Genomic DNA, 22,003 nt, shown 5'->3' with positions numbered 1-22,003 from the left:
AGACACAATAAAACCTATTAAATAATAAAAGTGCGGTATGTGATTTTTTTATTTTCTTAAATAATTAAAATTAGTAGACTATGCTCCATCATTTTACCATATTGGTATACAAAACTTAAAAGTGTCTTATAGTTATGACATATAAAATAGTTAAATGAGTCGTATTCATGTTTAAAATTTGTGTTACGCGTGTCGCTTCATATCTGTTAAACCTGTTTAGGCACGACCTAAATTTAACGGTCTTGCCAATCCCGGATGACTCAACTTATTTTTTTTCTCTATCCGTACCGTACCAATAAATTTAATGCATGTACCCCATACTCGTTTTTGTTGATTTTCGGTAACGTTCTCGACGTTCCAAATCTTACGTCCTTCACGGCCACGTAATTAATTGAGGGTGTGTTTGGCAAAGGGCTTTTATGAGCTTTTTAGGGGCTTTAAGTTACAAGCTTTTAGAAAAAACTCCTATCTAATAAAAAGTATTGTTTGGTAAGAGGATCTTAAAGCTTTTAGAGGATGAGAAAAAACTCTAAATTAAAACGCTACGTTTGAGAAAAAACTCTACAAGCTTTTACATTTGAATTTACAAGTTTGGTACTTGAACTTATATCAATTTTTGTTAATTTATATAATAGTTAACATTCAACTCTTATTCAAAATTAACCACCCCATGACTTTTTAGGAGCTATAACTTTTTCACACGTTAATAATTTTTTAAACAAATTACATCATAAAAACGAGCATTTTATTCTATTTAATTTGAGTATGATATTGCTATACTTCTTTAACTTTAAAAAATTAACATACTACGTGATTATCGGTTAGGATCGGTAAAAAGTCGAGTCAGATGAGCTCGAGTCATGTGTAAGACCAAATTAGGAGTCGAGTCAGATGAACTTGAGTCATGTGTAAGACCAAATTAGGGTCAGAATGAGTCGATACAAAAATGGTTAAATTAGTTCGATTTGTGTCGGTACGCTTTTGAGTCGAAAGGGGTCAGGTCAGAACATATTTCAGATTAAAACAGTGCATGTTCAGAAAGGGATTCATATCAAAATATGTTGGTTTAAAAAAATTATCTATTTGAAAATTACTGTATATTTCAGCTTTGTTTCTTGATTTGTACATCATTTACAAGCTTGCTGCTTTTCCATGAATTACACGTCTACATTTAGGTTATTTATACACTGTCATCAGGTGAATCATGTACCGACACTGATTATGCTGCTGATGTTAGGTTGTGCGGCCATTCCGCCGCACCACGCGGGCACCCAGCTAGTTTTATTAAAAGCTTCTGCTACTCTGCCACCAGCTTCCGGCTTACGGCTAACTAACGGCTACCGGCTAGTTTTGCCAAATTAACAGTAGTCGTCACTTTCCTTATTAACACAAACCCTAACCCTAACCACCTGCTCTGAACAATAACAACAATGGCGGAGCATTTAGCTTCCATATTCGGCACCGAGAAGGACCGAGTCAACTGTCCATTCTACTTCAAGATCGGAGCTTGCCGCCACGGCGACCGCTGCTCACGGCTCCACACTAAACCTAGCGTCAGCCCTACGCTGTTGCTGTCAAACATGTATCAGCGGCCGGATATGATCACGCCTGGTGTTGATCCGCAAGGCCAGCCGCTTGATCCCACCAAAATTCAAGATCATTTTGAGGTGAATTTATGCGTTTTCTAGAGATTGTACGATTGATTGATTATTTTGAAACCCTAGGTCTGTTTTAGGAAGAATTTGATTATGTTGCTTATTAGAGAGAGATTCATTTGGTTATTAATTTAGCTGCTAGTGAATAAATTAGGCTTTGAATGGGGCTAATCGAGCTCGGCATTAGCTTTATTGAGCTGAAAAATCAAGCTCGAGCTTGGCTCGTTTTAATTTCAAGTCAAGCTCGTTATTTTTTTACTTATTTATTTATTTATGTTTATTTTTTACAAATTTTGATTGATGTATAAACAATAAAAATAAAATTTTTAACATCGATTTATATAAAATTTATAAACTAGATGATTTATAACATTCTGTTTTTTATTTTGTTAGTTTTGTAATGTTTTAAAGCTATAATATATTAAAATGTATTACTTTGGCATTATAAATGTATATATATATTGTTTTTATTTTTTCTTAATTTCGCATACTATATTATTACATGTTAAAATGTGCGGTTTAATCTAAACGAGCCGAGCCGGCTCGTTTGGATTCAAGCTATTTTTGAGGGAGCTTCAAGCGAGGCGCGAGCCACGAACTTTTTGATCAACCCTAGTTTTGAGTTTTTGATTTTGAAACTACCGGCTGTTATTTCAGATGCTGTTTTGTTCTGTAAACTGTGCGGTGGTAATAAGGGGTGTTCAACAAATCAATTTTTAAAATTGTAATTAGGGGTTTTCATAATTAGGGGTGTTCAACAAATCAAATTTCAAATATCTGAAGTAATCGAATCGAGTTTTTCAAGTTTTGGTTTTTTAACCTGGATTCGAGTTTGAAGTAGATTCAACCAATTTGATTTGAGTTAGAAACTCTAATTCGGCCAAAAAGTAGTTGGACTTTGTGCTTGGGCTGGATATTGTATTAGTAGCCCAAGTATGATTAAAATCATTAGAATCCTTAATATTTGAATTCTAACTGAATTGAACTCTAATTTTGTATAATCGAATTCGAACGTTCGTTTTCGAATTATTTGAATTGAGTTTTGAGTTTTTTAAGTCCAATTCAAATACTAAACACCCTTAGTGGTAATGGTTTCAAAATTATATGTTAGATATGTTATTGATTTTTTTTTTTGAACGACTAATAATCTTCTCCTAAATCCACTTAGCCCGCCTACTAGTTTATTTAGAACTCCAATCGCGTTTGAGTTTGTGTATTAGTTTTTCTACTTCTAAATAAATGTTAATTTATAACCATAAGCATGATCTATTAATGTATGCTTCACTGTAAGTGTGACTTTCCTATGTAACCATACTATTAACAGGTGTTTTTATTGAACTATTCTCCATTTGTTTCAAATAATGAACCAATAAATGCAGAACCAATGTTTTTTAACTGTTTATTTATGTCTGTTTACCTTCTAGTTTATGTATATGTGCAGGATTTTTACGAAGATCTGTTTGAAGAACTGGGAAAATACGGAGAGATTGAAAGCCTAAACATATGTGATAACTTGGCTGACCATATGGTATGTTCCTTTCTACACATTAAATCATTTGAATATTTTCACATTAAAACATGGAAAATGATTTATCTTCACAATTTGCAGGTAGGAAATGTGTATGCACAGTTTAGGGAAGAAGAACATGCTGCAGCCGCTCTACAGAATCTGAGTGGAAGATTTTACGCAGGTAAATTTATTAGTTTCATGTTAAGTTACCTTAAAACAACAATATTGTTGTCTAACATAAAATCTAAATTATTTTTCAGGTCGACCCATTATTGTGGACTTTTCTCCAGTAACCGATTTCCGTGAAGCTACATGTAGACAGTATGAAGAAAACGTATGCAACCGAGGTGGTTATTGCAACTTCATGCATCTGAAAAAGATTAGCAAGTGAGTTTACTTTTATACCCTTCACTAGTTCACATTCATCTCTCAACTTTTAGTTTTCACTAATCACTAATTTATATATTGCATATATATTTAGGGATTTGAGGAGACAGTTATTTGGGAGGCGTAGTAGGAGAAGTAGAAGCAGAAGCCATAGTCCACCAAGGCACAGGAATCATGATGACCGCCCTTCAGGTGGCGGTCGTGGTGGCGGTTACTCTGATCACCGCCACAGTGACAGAAGCAGGAGGCCTAGAAGTAGGAGCCCGGGAAGACGATCGGGCCGGAACAGAAGCCCGGAAGGGAAGAGGAACCGGAGCCCAGTTAGAGAAGGAAGTGCTGAAAGAAGGGCTAAGATTGAAAAATGGAATCGAGAAAAGGAAGCAAAATCGGCTGCTACAACAGATTAAAGTAGCATCAACAATGATCATGGGTAAGACTGGAATTATCTAAATTTTTTTCTTTCTCTGTTTTTGGTTAAAGTGTGTTTTTATAAACTAATTTAAATTAATGTGAAACAAATAAAGAAGACGAAAAACTTAAAAAAAAAAGGTCAAATGGAAAACAGTTACTTACTGCCGGCTTTTCGCTGTGCAGGAGTACAGGTTGTCCGGTCAACCCACCCCAACCGACTTGACTCGCTTCAACCCGTAGTTATATGACCTGTTTTGATCCGTTACACGACCCGGTCCATCTTGCCACGTCTATATATTGCCTTTTCAAAACAGGATAGTGTTAGGTTTTTCGAGTTTCGCGGGCCGGATTTTAAGAGTGGATTTTGGTTAAAGTGTGTTTTTATAAACTAATTTAAATTAATGTGAAACAAATAAAGAAGACGAAAAACTTAAAAAAAAAAGGTCAAATGGAAAACAGTTACTTACTGCCGGCTTTTCGCTGTGCAGGAGTACAGGTTGTCCGGTCAACCCACCCCAACCGACTTGACTCGCTTCAACCCGTAGTTATATGACCTGTTTTGATCCGTTACACGACCCGGTCCATCTTGCCACGTCTATATATTGCCTTTTCAAAACAGGATAGTGTTAGGTTTTTCGAGTTTCGCGGGCCGGATTTTAAGAGTGGATTTTGGTTAAAGTGTGTTTTTATAAACTAATTTAAATTAATGTGAAACAAATAAAGAAGACGAAAAACTTAAAAAAAAAAGGTCAAATGGAAAACAGTTACTTACTGCCGGCTTTTCGCTGTGCAGGAGTACAGGTTGTCCGGTCAACCCACCCCAACCGACTTGACTCGCTTCAACCCGTAGTTATATGACCTGTTTTGATCCGTTACACGACCCGGTCCATCTTGCCACGTCTATATATTGCCTTTTCAAAACAGGATAGTGTTAGGTTTTTCGAGTTTCGCGGGCCGGATTTTAAGAGTGGATTTTGGCGAAGGAATTTTTTTATTATTCATTATTTAAATTTAAAAAATGTGATCTTACTTAATTTACTAGTTTTGCAGGTTCAGGTATTCTGGACGGGTCCTTAATTTTTGCCGTTTGTTATTATCTTTATACAGGTTGTCGACATCTTAACCTTCATCTTCAGGACAAGAGGAAGTAAAGATGTCTATTGCTACAGAGGTTTATTAATGTAGTTTTGTTTTTATGTATTTTGAATATTATATTTTTGTTTTTTCAGAATCTATGTCCTTTCTGTATTTTGATTGAGAATCTTTTGTGCATTTAATTTATGTTTGATATTGAATTTTTTGCACATTTTTTTGTTTTTGCTTGAAAACTTGGTTTTGAAAACTGGACTGGAATTACCTATAATCCGGAAATGTAATGCCACTGATTTAGCTTAGTTTGGACTGATAGGTTGGTTTGTTTGGTTGAACTAGTAACCCGGGTTTAGAGCCATGCTGCCTTTTGGTTCAACTATTGCTAATTTTAAGTCAGCCCAAATCAACTGGTTGTATAATTTTAATTTATTGATGGACGGAACATGATTGCAAGGCTTTATTCGACACAGCTCCTTATTTTTGGAGTTCGTTTAGGAATGTCACAAAATCCCCCACGATCGCAGATGGTTCGATGTCAGCTAATGATGACATTATATCTCTAATCCGATTTATTATTAATAAATTAGGACAAGTTAGTGCATGATTTTGAGACCCTTGATGAGGACACCTCCAATATGTTTGATTACTCAAATGGCTCAAAAACATGTTGATTTATTCATTTGTGTTGAACCGAAAGCAGTTGGCTGTCTCGAAGTCTCCAAGAGCTCGATTGCAGTATTCTTTTATCAAAAAACAGTATACCAAAATCTAAAACCTGTAATCCCTATTTATACTAATTAGATAAACTAGTTTTATTGTTTTTTTTTGTAAACTCAACCAGATTTTTGTATTCTTCATTTGATTGTTTTTAAATCAAAGCAGTATTTGTTTTCTTCACTAGTATTTCATCTTCATTGCTAAGTTGAGATATCTATTCTCTTTGTATCAGTATAGCTTCATTGTATGTTTTTATTAAATAATGCTTTTTTAAGTAGTTCGAGCTCTCTGTGTCCAACCTTGATGTGTATGCGACCTATTTACAACGATACTTCTAACATTACAGTGGTGCCCCCAAGCAGTTGTGACGCCTGAACATATTCTTTTTTTAGAGTATTTTGCGATTGAAGTGTCTTTCCTTATCTAAGAACTGAGAGGGGTTGAATAAGTTACTTTTGATTTTTGGAGATTTGGGTGTGAAGTTTCTTTGTAGTTTGAAAAGATAAACTAGACAAGCTTTAAGCGACGAGTTTAGTTAGTTTTACTTCACTGTTTCGGATGACACTTGAAAATGGAGAGAGGATGTCGTGGGAGACTTTTCGGCACAGTCACCTAAGAGAACCATGATCAGGAGGGGAGACAAGGTTGTGTGCATTATAGGTCGTATACATGAATGATCAAAACAAATACACTTACACGGGAAACAAACAAAACGGCAAGATTAAACCAATAAAGAGTTAAAGTCATAAATGAAGCATTTTCTGGTTAGAAAATACACAATTTTAAATAATGGTTGCGCAAAAGTAGCAATTTATTGAAAGTCCATAGGGTTTTGATATGCATACAAGAACCAATTTAGCACTCAAGTTTCTTTATTCGTGGATATACCAGTAAACTCTAAGGAAGGCATCAAAACTTTCACAAAGCTATATAACTTTTATCTCATATTTGCAACCGGAAACCGCTATATCAAGAATCCACATACTATTAGATGTTGATCACGTAAGTTATACAATCTAAATCTATCAATGCCCATTACATAGACATCTTACCTCTAAATTCATGGTAACATATATAATAACTTGAAGCGGTTTTTTATGACATGTCACATAATGTTTCCTTGCAAATACAAACCTGTCAAGTGGGCATTCCCTATGTAAACCACTAAAGGCTGGTAACATCAACTCGATATCAACAAAATATTCATTATAATTTAACATCATAAAGACTGAACTAACAGACAATTACACAAAGCTAATGTTTACCTTTCAAATAACCAAAAGGGGTATATCTTAAATACCAAGTAATTGCTCCAACACTCATTTAGTTAACGCCTCTTACCGATCAAGCAAGAGTAAAGATTCCGTGTATGGACTCACGCTAAGTGTAGTTGACCACCCTTTAATCCCAACTTCATTAAGTTGTTCTGAGAATGGTGTACAAGCTACAACTACTGCTGAATCATGACGCCAATCTATCATCTTCATCACAAGTTCACCACTCCTCCTAAATTCCAATGGAACACATAATTTAGCAACCGACTTATATGGTTTAAAGGTAAATCGATTTATAAATGATCCCGAATCACCATTCTCCATCATCCACACTTTACAAATATCCTCTCTTTTAAGATTCACACTTACCAAAGCAAGAGAATCATTCAGCTTTAACAAAAACAAATAATCGGTGTATAACTCATTTGAGAGGCGTATTTCTTTAAATTCTTCGGTTGACAAATCAAATGAAATAATAACGTTTCCCACAAGCCAATTAATAGACCCGTCTATGGTTACCGAAGGATCACCGCAACCGAATTCAACAGAGTTGCCAGGCAGATTACCATACGAGCTTCTCCAAACCCCTGAACTTAAAGTAAAAACTTCAACTTGCCATCGGTTGCTACAGCTTACACTTACACCTTTCAATTTCTTACGCGTATCATGAATATATACAATCTTAGGGTCACAAGTTACAGGACAAACCCCAAAGCCGAAATCAGTTCCATCTCCCTTGCTTGGCATATCAATGGGATTGAAGAGCGCCATCCGACTTAAAGGTCCTGCAAAACAAAACACAAACAACTCAATAAATTAAATCAGGGTTCACAAAGTCAAATTGATAATTCAACAAAATAAAACCTGTATGCATGTATATATACATACATACACATATACATGCATATACAGTTAACCCTTCAAAATAAAACCAAAAAGACTTGATAAATTCATGTAAAAATGACAGGTCAAACAGGTGACTCAACCACGACCCATTTATTCATTTGGGTTAACAAGTCTCAGGTTAAATTGATTATGTCACAAAGCCCTGTATGTATGCATACACACATGTAGATAGATACGCACACACATACACACGTAAACATAAGTTACATAACAAAAACAGAACAAACCTGTTGCATGGCTTGCAAGAATGTGCACCATCAGTGGAAGCAGAGGCTGAGCTTTTCTGGTTTGAATTGTTAGCTGGAGTCTTGGTTTCTTTTTTAGGGTGCGGTGTTGCCACATGTGCCTTTTTGCCATCTGTCAAAAACATATCATTGTAAATTCACACTTTATTTAAATCTTAAATGCCACAAACTATTACCAGTCTTCTGGGGTGTCAGTTTTGCCTTCTTGTCAGTTGCAGGGGTCTTCATTGCAGATTCATTAGGTCTCTTCTTTCCAGATTGTTGCTACAACAATAAAAATAATTCATCGTAATGTTACATTATTAATAACTAAAATAAAAGTAGAAAAACAAGAACATAAAATGTAACTAACCTTCTTTGGTGTCTCTTCATCCTCATCACTGCTGGCTTCACTATCATCAGATGAATCATCTTCATCACCCTAAAAAAAAGTACCAAGAGTTTTTTAACAAAGAATCACTAAACTGGTAAGCTCATTTAAGTTTGTTTATTTGTTCATTTAGTTAACTGAACAAACATGGACACATGTCACGTTCATTCATTTAAACTCATTTAAGTCGATTCATTTATGTTTGCTAATATATACATATAAATGTTTTAAACCCATGAAAATTTAGTCTAGTATTAATAACTTCTTAGGCCGAACACACTTATTCACATTTACTTTTAAATAAATGGATTTAGCTCAGTTACGTTTGTTTATGCTATGCTTACCTATATTCAATAGTTTACGTTCGTGAAGCATTTAGTTGTCCGTGTTCCACCGTTATATTAAACAAACGAACACAAACACAAACACACTCCATTCGTGTCCGCTTACATGCCTAACTAAACAGAAATCAAATATACAAAATTAAGATTTGTAAACTGGTTTAGGTTGTTTCAGCTCAAACAACCTTTAATTAACACTTATCAAAACAAAACGAAAAATCATATACATAAAAATTTCAATTAAAAAGTTGCATACCTCATCTTCATCAGAATCTTCAGACATTGAATCACCTTCATCAGAATCATCTTCATCAGAATCTTTCTTCGGTTCTACAATCTTCACTTTCTGCTTACCATCTTTCTTCTTGGCAGCCACCGTGTTGTCTTCTTTCTTAACTTCCTGTTTGACCACCGCAGGTGTTTCTTTCTTTACCTCTTGCGTGCCTGCAAAACCAGCTTAAACGTTAAAATCAAGACTAATTCAATAACGTATAAAACAAAAAACAAAAAAAAACAAATTTATACCATTAGAAACTGGAAGTGGAATAGCATCTTCGTCATCAGAATCTAAACAAAACAACAAACATTCAATTCAATAAAAAACTAAAAAACAAATAAAGATTAAATAAAAAAATAACATAATAAATGTACACTAACCAGACTCGTCTGAATCAGTGATCACACAGCACAAAGGCAAGCCAGTCAAGGATGTAAACAATTGAACAACACTCATATTCTATATTAAAACAATTAGAACATAAAACTGACAAATACGAAAACATTGGTGTGTGCATGTATCTTTGCATAAAGGATATGTCTTATCTCCCAAAGGTTGGTCAGCTTTGTATCCATAGAAGTAGACACTGCCATTTTTCCAGCTATGTGACAGCTGGAAATCTCTGTCAATCACCAAGTCAAATAGCTGCTGAGGCAATCTCTCAGAGTTAAGCGTTCCAAGAACAAGTTTTTTGTTGTTGATGGTGATATGCAAGTAAACAGAATCACTTGCTTTGTTATTCTTGATTTCTCCAAGACAAGCCTGCAAATATAAAAATTTTGTTTGTTTAAAATAATCAAAGCATAAAAACCAATAAAATTAGTAGTATGGAGAGGTTACCTGTGAAAGATGTATGACTTTGTCTTCCCCGAGTGTTACATCAAGTGGCTGACCACTTTTAACCTCAGCACCTGCGAACAAAGCAATATAAGATTTTGCAACCAAAGGGTAACAACAAAAGTAAAAAAAAAATCGGAATCACATAATTAATTTGCAGAAAATACATGTTTGGATTTCATATGATGCCATAGTTCATATGTAAAAACAACCTAATGCATCATTAGTTTAAGATTACTTAATATGCAGAATTCATATAGATAGACAAAAAAAACATCCAAGTAACTACAAACTTTAATACCCAAACAATAGTTCATGAGTAAACATTTATCATGATGGATATTGCAATAAATAAAAACAGCTGCAAACTACTACTCAATGGAAAACTAAAAACAAAATCTAATGTTTCATTACATTAATGGTGACTTCAAATGAAGAACGATATCAAAAATCACCCAACTAAATTTGGTTTCAAATTCACAAACATATGTTCATCAGGCAAAAATAGACCTGTAAAAGAACCAAACAAGCACGAACATAGGCATGTTTGTTCATTTGAGTACAGAGCAAATAAACAGATATAAAACACTATGTATCCACTCAAACACTAACAGTTAATGGAAAAACGAACGAACATATATGAGCAAACATAAAGGAACACAAACAGACATAAAATTAACATAAAGAAACAGATATAAAACATTATGTATCCAGTAATGTCTACCAAACAAATCTAAAATAGCTTTTTAAAAGTGCATGATTCATCCAATTTAGTAATTAAAAAACTATAAAACTGCATAGTTTAGCGCACATACATGAGCAGACAGGAATAAACAAGCATAAATAAAACCAAACAGAAATGAGCAAACGTCAACAAACTAAACTCCAGCATTGTTCACTGAACCTTCAGTTCATTCACAGGCCTAAGTATACACAGCTACAAAATGCGAACAAACTGAACTATATCTAAACCATCACTTAATAAATCATTCTCACTTCAAATTTTCATTTAAAAAAAACAAAAACTCTCGTCACATGAACACAACTACACTAAATCAAACAAACAAACAAACAAGCCGCACTATCCTCCAAATAAACCCTAACAACACCACCATATCCACAAACTCATACATTCCTACTGATTCCACAACGAAAACAAAACTTAGGTAACAAGTGCCACTGTATACAAGCAAGCAAGCGTTTGCAATATACAAAGCCTAACATCTATATAATAATAATAATAATCCAAACTCATACACAAGTCGTGTACATTCCTACTAATTTCACAACGAAAACATAACTTAGGTCACAACTAACAAAATCAAAAGAATAATAATAATAATAACACATTAGAAAAGCATATCACGTACACAATATCACATTCACAAACTGACACATAACTCGTTACTGACATCAGACAAGCAAATCATGTACACAAAATCACGAATCGAAGCATAGTAAACCGATAGGTGAATAATATAAAGACTCGTTATCGCGCATGATTATAAGCTACAAAAATGTAGGGAATTCATCCGGAAGAGAATAAAGGAAATATATACATGAAGATAAGATACGATTGTATAATAATATGTGAATTGTTACCCCAAAACTCCATAGCAGACGGTGATTTTGAGCGGCAGAGAAATAAGAGTGAAAATGAGCAGAGGAAGAAAACGTTAGGGTTTGGAGGAATGAATGAGTGAAAGCGGGATATGGATACGCTGCGTCGCGGACCACGGTTGCTTTTCAAACACCCGTTGCCACTAGACAAGCCGTATAAGCCAAAATTATTATGTCATATTGTGTCTCAGTTTATAGAGGTCTATACGGCTTGTATAAACTAAAAAGTTGTTAAAGTACATTTGTCAATTATGCAGGGCTAACGAGCCGTATACGTTTATTAACACACCATGAGAGTGGTGTTATAATATAACAACCCTTATTTTTGGCATAGGTTATTTACTATTTTGTTGTATACATACATGTGACACTCAAGGAATTAGAAAGGTCGGTTTCTTTGCAGGGTTTCGACAACTTCATGCAAGTGACGTGCGTATTGATCCCCAATTCTAGTGTAAATAAGGATGTCATTGATGAACACGATAACAACTTTATTCAGAATAGGCCTCCTACACACGTGATTTATAAGGTACAACTTGATCTTTACCAATAAACGAATATGGGATGTTAAGAGTGTGGAGATGATCAAGAAAGAAGTGTTGCTTGGGTTAAAACTAGATCTTTAGGTTTACTTTTGTTGTAATTGTCTACTTTTATTTTCGTATATTGTTTTGTTTGGTTTCGGTTCCGTTAATCGGGTATTAGAAAAACCCGGGTTCGGGTATGAAATCGGGTTAAGGTATGATCGGGTATTAGCAATAACCGAGTCAGTTTGGGTCGGGTATTGGCTTGAAAAATCATACCGTGTGTACCGGGTCCAGGTTGGGTATTGAATCGGGTCTTCAATACCCGGGTATTTGAATACCTTATTTTCAGGTATTAAAAAAACTTGTTTTATGGGTTTTGAATGCTCTATTTCCTGGTATTAAAAAAACTCATTTTCTACATTTTTCTTCTATCAACGGGCCTACTTCATTTTTTTATCCTAACACCATTTTTATTTCATACAAACTTCAAAGTTCATTTAAACATATATAAACAACTAAATAGTGATATAAAAACATATATTGTACTAGTTTGAGGCCTGTGTATTACACGGGTAATTGATGAAAATTTTGTACTTTAATCATTAAGTGAAATATAGTTAACAAAATGATCATATGTTTTATACAGTTACAATTTACATTAAAATTACAGAAATTACATAACTTAGATTACACAAATCTACCTATACTATTAAAACAACATCTTTTTAGATACATGTCATCATTTTATTGATCCATTATTAATAGATCGTTCATGTACCTTATCTACCATTTGAAGATCATGTATGCACAAAGTATTGTTGTTATATAACTATACCTGAAAGTCATAGTAAACAAATCATTATATTTTGATGCATTGGTATGAAGTTTTAAATGCTTGTAAGAAATAAGTTTTTTTATTGGTTAGAAACCATAAGTTCATGTACCTTATCTAACATTTAAAGATCATGTATGCGCAGAGTGTTGTTGGGATTTGCATTGAAGTAATCTCCATGGAAATTGTGTAGTTGTAAAAATGATGAACATCTATATATTGATGTACCTTGTGCTACTAAATCTCCTAAACAATATAAAAAATAAATTGAATATCATCATGTTTACGTAGATGCATAATGCAAAGTGGAAATTAAAAATTTACCAAAAGAAGTTAGTTATTATTGAAACAAAAATATGAAATCTCAACACATCAAGAACTAATAAACTGGTAAAAATGAGTGGCTCGTGCCTGTGATGGTCGGGTATTTTGTATATATATTAGTGTATTAATTATGTAGTTTTATTGAGTATATTGTTAGAACTTTGGTATTTCATACGTGCTTTTGTATTTCAGGTAATTGATCGTTAAAGATGCTAAATGCGAGACCTGTACGAGCATGGAATGATATCTCGGGAAGACCGAAGCATGATTTGATGTCTTGGGAAGTGTTACAAGGATTCGGGAAGAGTATGGATGAGAAATCATAAGCCAATGCTAAAACTGAACAAGATGGGTTGACAAAATGCGACCTTGAAGTAAAACGAGCATATCCTGAGCTAGAAAATGAGTTACGGGAGCCATAATATATGAATTTTGGGTTTCTCGACGAGAGGAATCCAAATATGAGGTTTTCTTAGGTCGCGGTACGCGACGGGTAGGGTTTATGTCCATCGCGATACGCGATGGTCTTAAAAAACGTGAAAAAACGGATTTTGACCTATATCTTCTATTTTCCGAACCCTAATCAGGATTGACGACCAGCAGCAGCTATTAAGCAATTTTTGGTGAATTCCAGGGCTACCAATCATCTCTTGATGAATCCTAATGGCCTTCCTCATCATAATTGAAGATCCATCGATGACGATGCTCGGCTAGTCTTCTCCGAATCATACCTGGGATGTAAAGTTTGTAACAGTTTCAGTTTCCTCATGTGACTAAGAACATTTATGTATAATTGTTTATGGTTAATCTATGATTATTGATGTTTAGTATTTCTGTGTGTTCAATCGGTTTAGGTTTACGTTGATCTGAACGATTAGTTACCAGTTGCTATAATAATTGATCATAGGGTTGTTTGATTAGGTTGAATACGACAAAGCATATAATTGCCCTTAACTGAGTCACACTGGCAGGGACTGTTTGATAACCAGTGTCGTGTGTAAAGCAATTGTTGTTGCCTAAGTTTTTGTCTAGTTGATTAGTCTGTAGTTAATCGTTAATGATTAATCTGTTAGGTTGCATGAGATTACTGTAAGTTACCTACTTGAAGTCCCAGGTGTGATTTGCTTTGTTAATTGATTGAAAATCGTTTACTTGTTTGTTTTATTAATTCTCTAAAAATTCAACTTAATTGCTTGTGTGATCAGCACTAAATATGTTACTTCATAACTTTAGAAATTTGTTACACGATTACATTGATCACATACTCCTGGTGGATACGATACCTTACTTACCCTATCTACTTAGGTTAATTAGGTTTTTGCATGACTCAAACGATGGTCATCAAAATGACGCCGTTGCCGGGGAGTTAGTGCGCTTAGTGTTTTTCGTGTTATTTGATTTTTGTGTTTAATTTTAATTTTAGTCTTAATTTTTGTTATCAGCTTTTTTAATTTTTAATTTTATTTTTCTGTATTTTACGCGGGTTGTGTTAGTTGTGCAGATTATAGGTTTATGCGCACCCACCATTCGGGCCGACAGTATCCATTAATTTACGAGCCCGAAATCGAGAGGTTAGCTCGGCAGAACCGAGTACAAAACAGAAATTCAGAAATGGAATACCAGAACCGGAACCAGAACCAGAACCAAAACCAACACGAAAACCAGAACCAGAACAATAACCAAAACCGAGACCCACTCCCGCAAAATAACGCGTTTCACCCAGACAACATACCTGACCCACTAAACCTCAATAACCAAAATGACTAAAATCACTCAGCTCGTGCTTCCAGAACCCGACATCGAAACCGCAACCTAAACCGAAACCTAAACTTAAACTTTGACCAAGCCGGACCATCAGCTCCAAATAATAACCCCAAGCGCAGATTTCGGATAAATATTGATGATGTTCAACCGAGTATTCCGACAGAAGATGAAGAAGAAGGGGAAAATAATAATGATGGGAACGAGGGCTTTGAAGTTGAGGATGAGGTAGATCGGTGGGTTAGAGGTAATAGAGCATTTGAGCCCGAGAATGATGTTGTTGAGCCGGAAGATGTGGGTGATGATAATGGGGATGAAGAGGTAGAAGAGCCAGTTAATCGAAGACGGGCTGAAGCAGTTAACAGAAATGGAAGGGGTCGAGATAGGGTGAATCAAGCGAAACGACCCGAAAGAGTTCGTGGTATTCAGGTTAACCGGGGCGGTTTGGGAAACCCCGGGGGGCATAGGAGGAATTATATGGCCCCGGTTTATGGTGTTAACAGTCGGTTCAGACCGGCTATCTCGGACGGAGCATCCCTGTTGGTCCCACAGGAACGAGTGCAGGGACAACAAACTTTCAAGTCCCGGCATCTTACATTAACATCGTTCCTCATTTCCACGGGTTGGCTTCGGAAGACCCGTATTCGCACTTGACCGATTTTTCGGCTATTTGCGGGTCTATTGGTGATGGTACATTTGATCAGGATGAAGTCCAGTTGCGATTATTCCAGTTATCCCTAAAAGACAATGCAAAACTCTGGTTTTATTCACTGCCGATGCATAGTATAAGAAATTGGGCCGAGATGCAGCAGGTGTTTCTAAACGAGTTTTATTCACAGTTGAAGACTACCGAGACCCGTTCAGACATTCGCAACTTTTCACAGTTCTCTGGTGAGTTATTTCATGAAGCTTTTACCAGGTATAAAGACATGATCAGGAAATGTCCACATCACCAAATCGAACTATGAGAACTGATAAAGTGCTTTATTGATGGGTTGACATACGAGGACCGAAAGCATCTTAAGGCCTCGTGTAATGGTTTGTTGCTGAATCAGCCTGAGAAAGATGATTGGGATTTTCTAGAGTTTATGTGTGAAGATTCGAAATCTGAAGCAGCAGCTGAAAGACGAAGACGGGGTAATTCATCAAGGTCAGTTAAGTCAGTTGCAAATGAGTCTGAAAGAATTACTGAGTTGGAACGTGAAATGGCTGAGTTGAAAAAGGGTAAGAAAAAAGAGGTCGGGAAAGTTGGTGTTAAATTCCCGGTTTGTGAAGATTGTGGTGAAATCGGGCATAAGGCAGGAAATTGCCCCGAGTATTATGATGATGTGGAGGATGACACCGAGGAAGTTAATTATGCTTACGGGGATTCCAAAGGCCAAGGGTTCAATTCGAACACCTATCACCCGGGCCTGAAGAATCACCCGAAATTTCGTTACGGGAACGCATCTTCCCAGTTGAACTCGAACTTTCAGGGATCGAGCCAGAACAGATCGCAGGGTAATTACCGCCAGAGCGGTTATCAGCAGGGTTCGAGTAATTAGAATCGGGGGTATAACAGAGACGGTAACCGGGGCGGAAATTCTTCGGGTAATCAGGATCAAAAGAAAGGGTACTCGGGAAATTCGGATGAGTCGGTGCACTCAAAGTTGAATGCATTATTGAAAGTTATGACTGATCACAAGGCCGAGACGAAGCAATAGTTCGAGTTACGGGATAAGTCGTCAGAGGCAATGATGAAGCAGATCGTTCAGCTCGCTGCAGATGTCGCAAAGCTACAGAAGAATGCGGGCCAACTCCCGAGTGACACCACAGTCAACCCGAACCATTACTGCTCAAGCTCCAAGAAAGAAAACAATGTGCACATCAACGCTGTAAGTCTTTTACCTCATTTTGAAATTTCTGTTGTTGAAGTTGATTCACCACCACAGTTTGTTGAGGGGGTGGTGGAATATGTTAGTGGTGAGAGTGATTGTGTCGGTCAAAATGAATCAATTTTCCAAAATGAATCAGAACCAAAAACATATGAAATGTCTTTTTGTGAAAATTGCACATGTGAAAAATGTTTAAATGGTAAATTGACCAATATGAGAGATGAGGATGTGGAGAATAATACCACCTCAAGTAAACTCCAAGACCCGGGAGTGCCACTTTTATCAATTCAAATTGGGAAATTTAAAACTGATCAGGCACTTCTAGATCTTGGAGCATGTGTTAGTATCATGCCTGATATTTTATATGATCAGTATGAAATTGGCCCATTAGAAAGGGTAAACACCACCGTGGTGTTGGCGGACCAAACTCATACACTTCCCCGGGGCATGGTAACTAATGTAATGGTTCAGGTGGAGGAATTTTTCTACCCAGTTGACTTTCTTGTACTTGACTATGCCAAACGTGTGAATAATACACAACCGCAAGTCATATTGGGTAGGCCATTCCTTGCCACAACACATGCGGTAGTTGATTGTGCTGAGGGGATATTGGAGATTAAGTGTGGGAATCGTGATAAACGGTTACCATTGTTTGAAAATGCTACTAACCATGTTGTTGACAAGTGTGAATCCTTGAGAAAGGATCACACTAAAGAGAAATTTTTTATGACTGACAGGAATGAGCTAAGGAGTAGCATGAAGGAGAAAGGATGGAATGAGATGTTGCATGGATTTAGAGATGGTGAGGAAGCAACTACAAGAAAGGGAAAGAAGACGAAAAAGAAAGATGTAAAGAAACCGCCAGACGTAAATGAAAAATGGCAGGATCATGTCGTTCCAAAAGGTTGGGAGGTATCTCTTGAGGAGCGTGCATGTAACGAGAAGGCTGCACGGGGGCAGGCTAGACGCCCACCTTGAATGTCATAAAATTTTCAAAAGGGTGGTATTTGTACATTTTGTATATTTTTAGTTTGCATTTTTTATTTATTTATTACTAATTGTATTTCAAGCGTACCATCATAGCAAAAGCTAAGTGTGGGGATACCGCTCCACGAAAAAAATGAGGTTTCAGTTAAGCGACCCAGAGTGCTTTCATGTTCATTTTGCTGTGGTTAATCCAGGTACATGTATATTATGTTGTAACCGAACTTTGTGGGTGTAGTTCACTATAAACCCTCACGAGACCCCACTCATCCTCCCGGGCTACCAGGAGGTTTACAGGGCTTGTTGCATATGCTAAATGCAATCGTGATTCCTACGAAAGTGAGTTAGGTCTTTTATCGTTTTTAACTTGTTTAACAAAATTTATTATGAAATGACTTAATTTGGCTCGGTAATTGTTTTAGTAAAATTAACAGAAAATCATTTTCATAACTCGTAAAAGACCTATGTCTTACACTTGTGAGAAGCTTGCTTCTACACGTCTCGAGATTTTGCAGGTTCGGTTGTCAGTTTGGTACTTGGTCGAGACGAGAGTATACGAGTGTTTATGAGAGTTCGCGAGCCGACTGGTCCTTTTCCAATCTCATTGATATCAAGTGATTTCGGTTTCATAATTTATTTTGTCTTATTAGTTTAAATTTTAAAAGTGTAATTGTATATTGCTAGGAGAACCGTCACATTTGAGCTCCGAATTTTTAAAATTGTTGAACAGTCAAAAAGTCAATTTCAACCCCGTCCCTCAAATGTTCATTAATTGTTTAAATATTTTAACATTGAGGACAATGTAAACCTCAAGTGTAGGGATGCGGGAAATTTGAAAATTTTAGCCCGATAGTACCTCGAAGAGTGTTCAGAAACCAAAGTTATTAACTGTTAATTATTGTCATTAATGCCAAGTTATAGGTTTCTGGTCATGGTTGGTTTTTCAGCTTCTCGATAGTTTTACTCACGAATGTTTTCAAAAAGAGAAGTTGAAAATAGGGTCGTTTAGGCGGGGATAACGAGTCAAGGGGACGGGTATACATGTTTGATATCGGCAGCCCATTATTCCAGATATATTGTGAGATGGCCCCATATACTTGATACATATATTATATAATAGATATAAAACATGTCTTACACCATTGATTGAGGGAAACCGGTATGTTTTACAGAGTTAGAACTTGCTTGTCACATGCTTATCGAGATCTTAATACCATCACCTGTATGGAGATTAGGACTTTAGAAAACCCTTTCATACACTATTCCCTCACTAAATAAATTTCCTTACCCAACATTATTCCCTAGGAGCCCGTTTGGACCATATTCCTTTTCATTTATTAAACTGAACATTACACACCATTTCAGCCTTGGCCTTCACTTTATTTTAACCATGTGTGATGAAATCCAGTTCGTTATCGAGTTGTATATAGTCAGTTGTTGAGCATAGTACACAATTTACTTATGTCTCGGTTGAGTTGTAAACATGTGTTTATCAGAGTTGTATATTTATTTGCTTCAATATTTAATCTATCAGTTTAGTAAAATAATAATAATAATAATAATAATAAAATAAAAAAAATCAGCAAAAAGCCAAAAAGAAAGTCAGTTCTTATTCAGTTATGTAATTAGCAGTCTGTTTGTTTTAGATTAGTTGTCAGTGTATTTGTTTAACTGGGTTTCATCCACCTTAGTCACTAAATATGCCTATTCCACACCCAACCTAAGCCTCAGCAAAACCTTAGTCTGAGTCTTTATGCAACCGGTGGGTAATGGGTGGAGATAAGACTGGCCTGCAAGCTTATTAAGTTGTAACTCATATTTGGTATTTGAGGGCAGAGACATATACCGACACATCTTTTGCTAGTCCAGATATTAAACCGAGAGGAGTGTTGATAGTGTGAGGGGTATGAACATGTATGCCTTAACCGGAAACAAAGTACACTCATCTGGGTGGCTCTATTGTTTTTATAATATCATTTAACCTTATTTGTGGGATGTCAATCTAGAAAGTGTCAGTCTGGGAAACTGGGTGTGACCTTAAACCTTACTAGTATTAATGGCGATAATCTACATACCTATGATGGAGGTTGATGTTTGCTTTAGAGTTTTACTTGAGGGCAAGCAAAAGATAAGTGTGGGGATGTGATGGTCGGGTATTTTGTATATATATTAGTGTATTAATTATGTAGTTTTATTGAGTATATTGTTAGAACTTTGGTACTTCATACGTGCTTTTGTATTTCAGGTAATTGATCGTTAAAGATGCTAAATGCGAGACCTGTACGAGCATGGAATGATATCTCGGGAGTCGGGAAGACCGAAGCATGATTTGATGTCTTGGGAAGTGTTACAAGGATTCGGGAAGAGTATGGATGATAAATCATAAGCCAATTCTAAAACTGAACAAGATGGGTTGACAAAATGCGACTATCAAGTAATGGTAATTGGATACCCCAAAGAAAGGGGATCGGTACATATATATAACAACAATTACACATGATGTACAAAAGGAATAGGAAAAAAACAGGCACTACCATAAATGTAATTAAAGTAACATTAAATTATATTAACGCCCCCCCCCCCCCACCCCGCAAGCGAAACGGTGGTGGCCCAACGCGAAGCTTTGCTCGAAAGAATTCAAACTGAGGCCGCAGAAGACTTTTGGTAAATATATCCGCTGCCTGAAGCTTGGTTGGAACGAAGGCATTGTGAAGCTTACCGGAAGCAACTAGCTCACGGATAAAATGATAATCCAAGTCTATGTGTTTAGCTCGTTTATGTGTGACCGGGTTTTGAGTGAGAAAAAGTGCACTTTGATTGTCACACAACAACGTTGGTCGAGCAGGAGGAAGAGCATGAAGTTCTTGGAGTAAATTGGTGATCCAAATTATCTCGGCTGCAGCATTGGCCATGGCTCGGTATTCAGACTCACAGCTTGATCGAGACACAGTCGGTTGTTTCTTTACACTCCAAGAAACCAAGTTACCTCCAAGAAAAATAGAATACCCATATGTTGACCGACGTGTTTCAAGACATCTTGCCCAGTCTACATCCGAATAACCAAGGATGTGATTTGTTCGTGGGCGAAAGAATTGAAGACCGTATGTCAACGTGCCCTTTACATATCGCAAAATTCGTTTAACATGCTGAAAATGGGTAACTGTAGGAGCCTTTAAAAATTGGCTCACTTGATTCACGGCATATGAGATGTCGGGTCGGGTTATCGTCAAATATTGAAGTGCCCCAACAAGGGATCTATACTGAGTAGGGTCATTATATGGTTCACCATCAGTACGAAAATGTTCATTGGCGGCTAAAGGGGTATGAACTGGCTTTGAATCAAGTAGATTAGCACGTCGGAGAAGATCACAAGCATATTTGGATTGACTCAGAAAAATTCCATCACCGGTGCGAGCAACTTCAAGGCCAAGAAAAAAATTTAAGTCCCCCCAGGTCCTTGATAGCAAACTCACGGTTTAGGTGGGTTATAAATGAGCTAATGACAGTGTCTTGGTTACCTGTTAAGATGAGATCATCTACATAAACAAGTAAGTACATAATACACGAGTCTCGTTTAAAAATAAACAATGATGTGTCCGACTGGCTGCATGTGAATCCATTCTGTAAGAGAAACGAGCTAAGTCGGTGAAACCAAGCGCGAGGTGCTTGTTTGAGGCTATAAAGAGCTTTATTTAGGCGACAAACATGATTAGGGTATTTGGGATCAACGAAACCAGGGGGTTGCTCCATAAAGACAAGCTCATTTAAATTCCCATGTAAGAAAGCATTATTCACATCAAGTTGGTGAAGCTTCCAATTACGAATAACAGCAAGAGATAAGACAGTTCGGATGGTAGAGGGTTTGACCACCGGACTAAAAGTGTAGGAATAGTCAATGCCAGGCATTTGAGTGAATCCTTGAGCAACGATTCGGGCCTTGTACCGATCAATAGAGCCATCAGAACGATATTTAACTCTAAATAGCCATTTGGAACCCACCACATTATGCAAGGTTGGGCGAGGCACTAATGACCAGGTACGATTGGTTTGTAGGGCAGT

General features: G+C 36.4%; 3 protein-coding genes across 5 annotated transcripts; 1 reads left to right on the top strand and 2 right to left on the bottom strand.

The window, feature by feature from the left end:
* Nucleotides 1–1,388: 1,388 nt before the first annotated feature.
* LOC143614838 (splicing factor U2af small subunit B-like) lies at nucleotides 1,389–5,672 on the top strand. 3 transcript variants are annotated; one of them, XM_077088159.1, is made up of 6 exons: nucleotides 1,389–1,667; nucleotides 3,097–3,183; nucleotides 3,265–3,346; nucleotides 3,426–3,552; nucleotides 3,647–3,982; nucleotides 5,071–5,672. In XM_077088159.1, exons 1-5 carry the CDS (start codon nucleotides 1,431–1,433, stop codon nucleotides 3,957–3,959), a joined length of 846 nt encoding a protein of 281 aa, XP_076944274.1. In that variant the 5' UTR covers nucleotides 1,389–1,430; the 3' UTR covers nucleotides 3,960–3,982; nucleotides 5,071–5,672. The 3 variants fall into 3 exon arrangements, with proteins under 3 accessions (XP_076944274.1, XP_076944275.1, XP_076944273.1); XM_077088160.1 differs by lacking the exon at nucleotides 5,071–5,672 and adding an exon at nucleotides 4,147–4,332; XM_077088158.1 differs by lacking the exon at nucleotides 5,071–5,672 and having other exon boundaries at nucleotides 3,647–4,322.
* Nucleotides 5,673–7,109: 1,437 nt separating this feature from the next.
* On the bottom strand, nucleotides 7,110–7,793 carry LOC143614828 (uncharacterized). Its single transcript, XM_077088149.1, has one exon. It carries the CDS (start codon nucleotides 7,791–7,793, stop codon nucleotides 7,110–7,112), a length of 684 nt encoding a protein of 227 aa, XP_076944264.1.
* On the bottom strand, nucleotides 7,784–11,679 carry LOC143614839 (histone deacetylase HDT1-like). Its single transcript, XM_077088161.1, has 10 exons — nucleotides 11,625–11,679; nucleotides 10,026–10,096; nucleotides 9,724–9,947; nucleotides 9,566–9,582; nucleotides 9,434–9,475; nucleotides 9,165–9,343; nucleotides 8,550–8,618; nucleotides 8,374–8,461; nucleotides 8,180–8,309; nucleotides 7,784–7,831 (listed from the first exon to the last, which is right to left on the bottom strand). Exons 1-10 carry the CDS (start codon nucleotides 11,635–11,637, stop codon nucleotides 7,795–7,797), a joined length of 870 nt encoding a protein of 289 aa, XP_076944276.1. The 5' UTR covers nucleotides 11,638–11,679; the 3' UTR covers nucleotides 7,784–7,794.
* Between the last annotated feature and the right edge of the window lie 10,324 nt (nucleotides 11,680–22,003).

Source organism: Bidens hawaiensis, unplaced genomic scaffold (genome assembly GCF_021521415.1).
Source record: "Bidens hawaiensis isolate Kalapana, Puna unplaced genomic scaffold, B.hawaiensis_p1.1 tig00041188_1, whole genome shotgun sequence".
Classification (NCBI taxonomy): Eukaryota; Viridiplantae; Streptophyta; class Magnoliopsida; order Asterales; family Asteraceae; genus Bidens; species Bidens hawaiensis.
The sequence above is the reverse complement of the archived record's forward strand: the minus strand, read 5'-3'. Positions and strand labels throughout refer to the sequence as shown.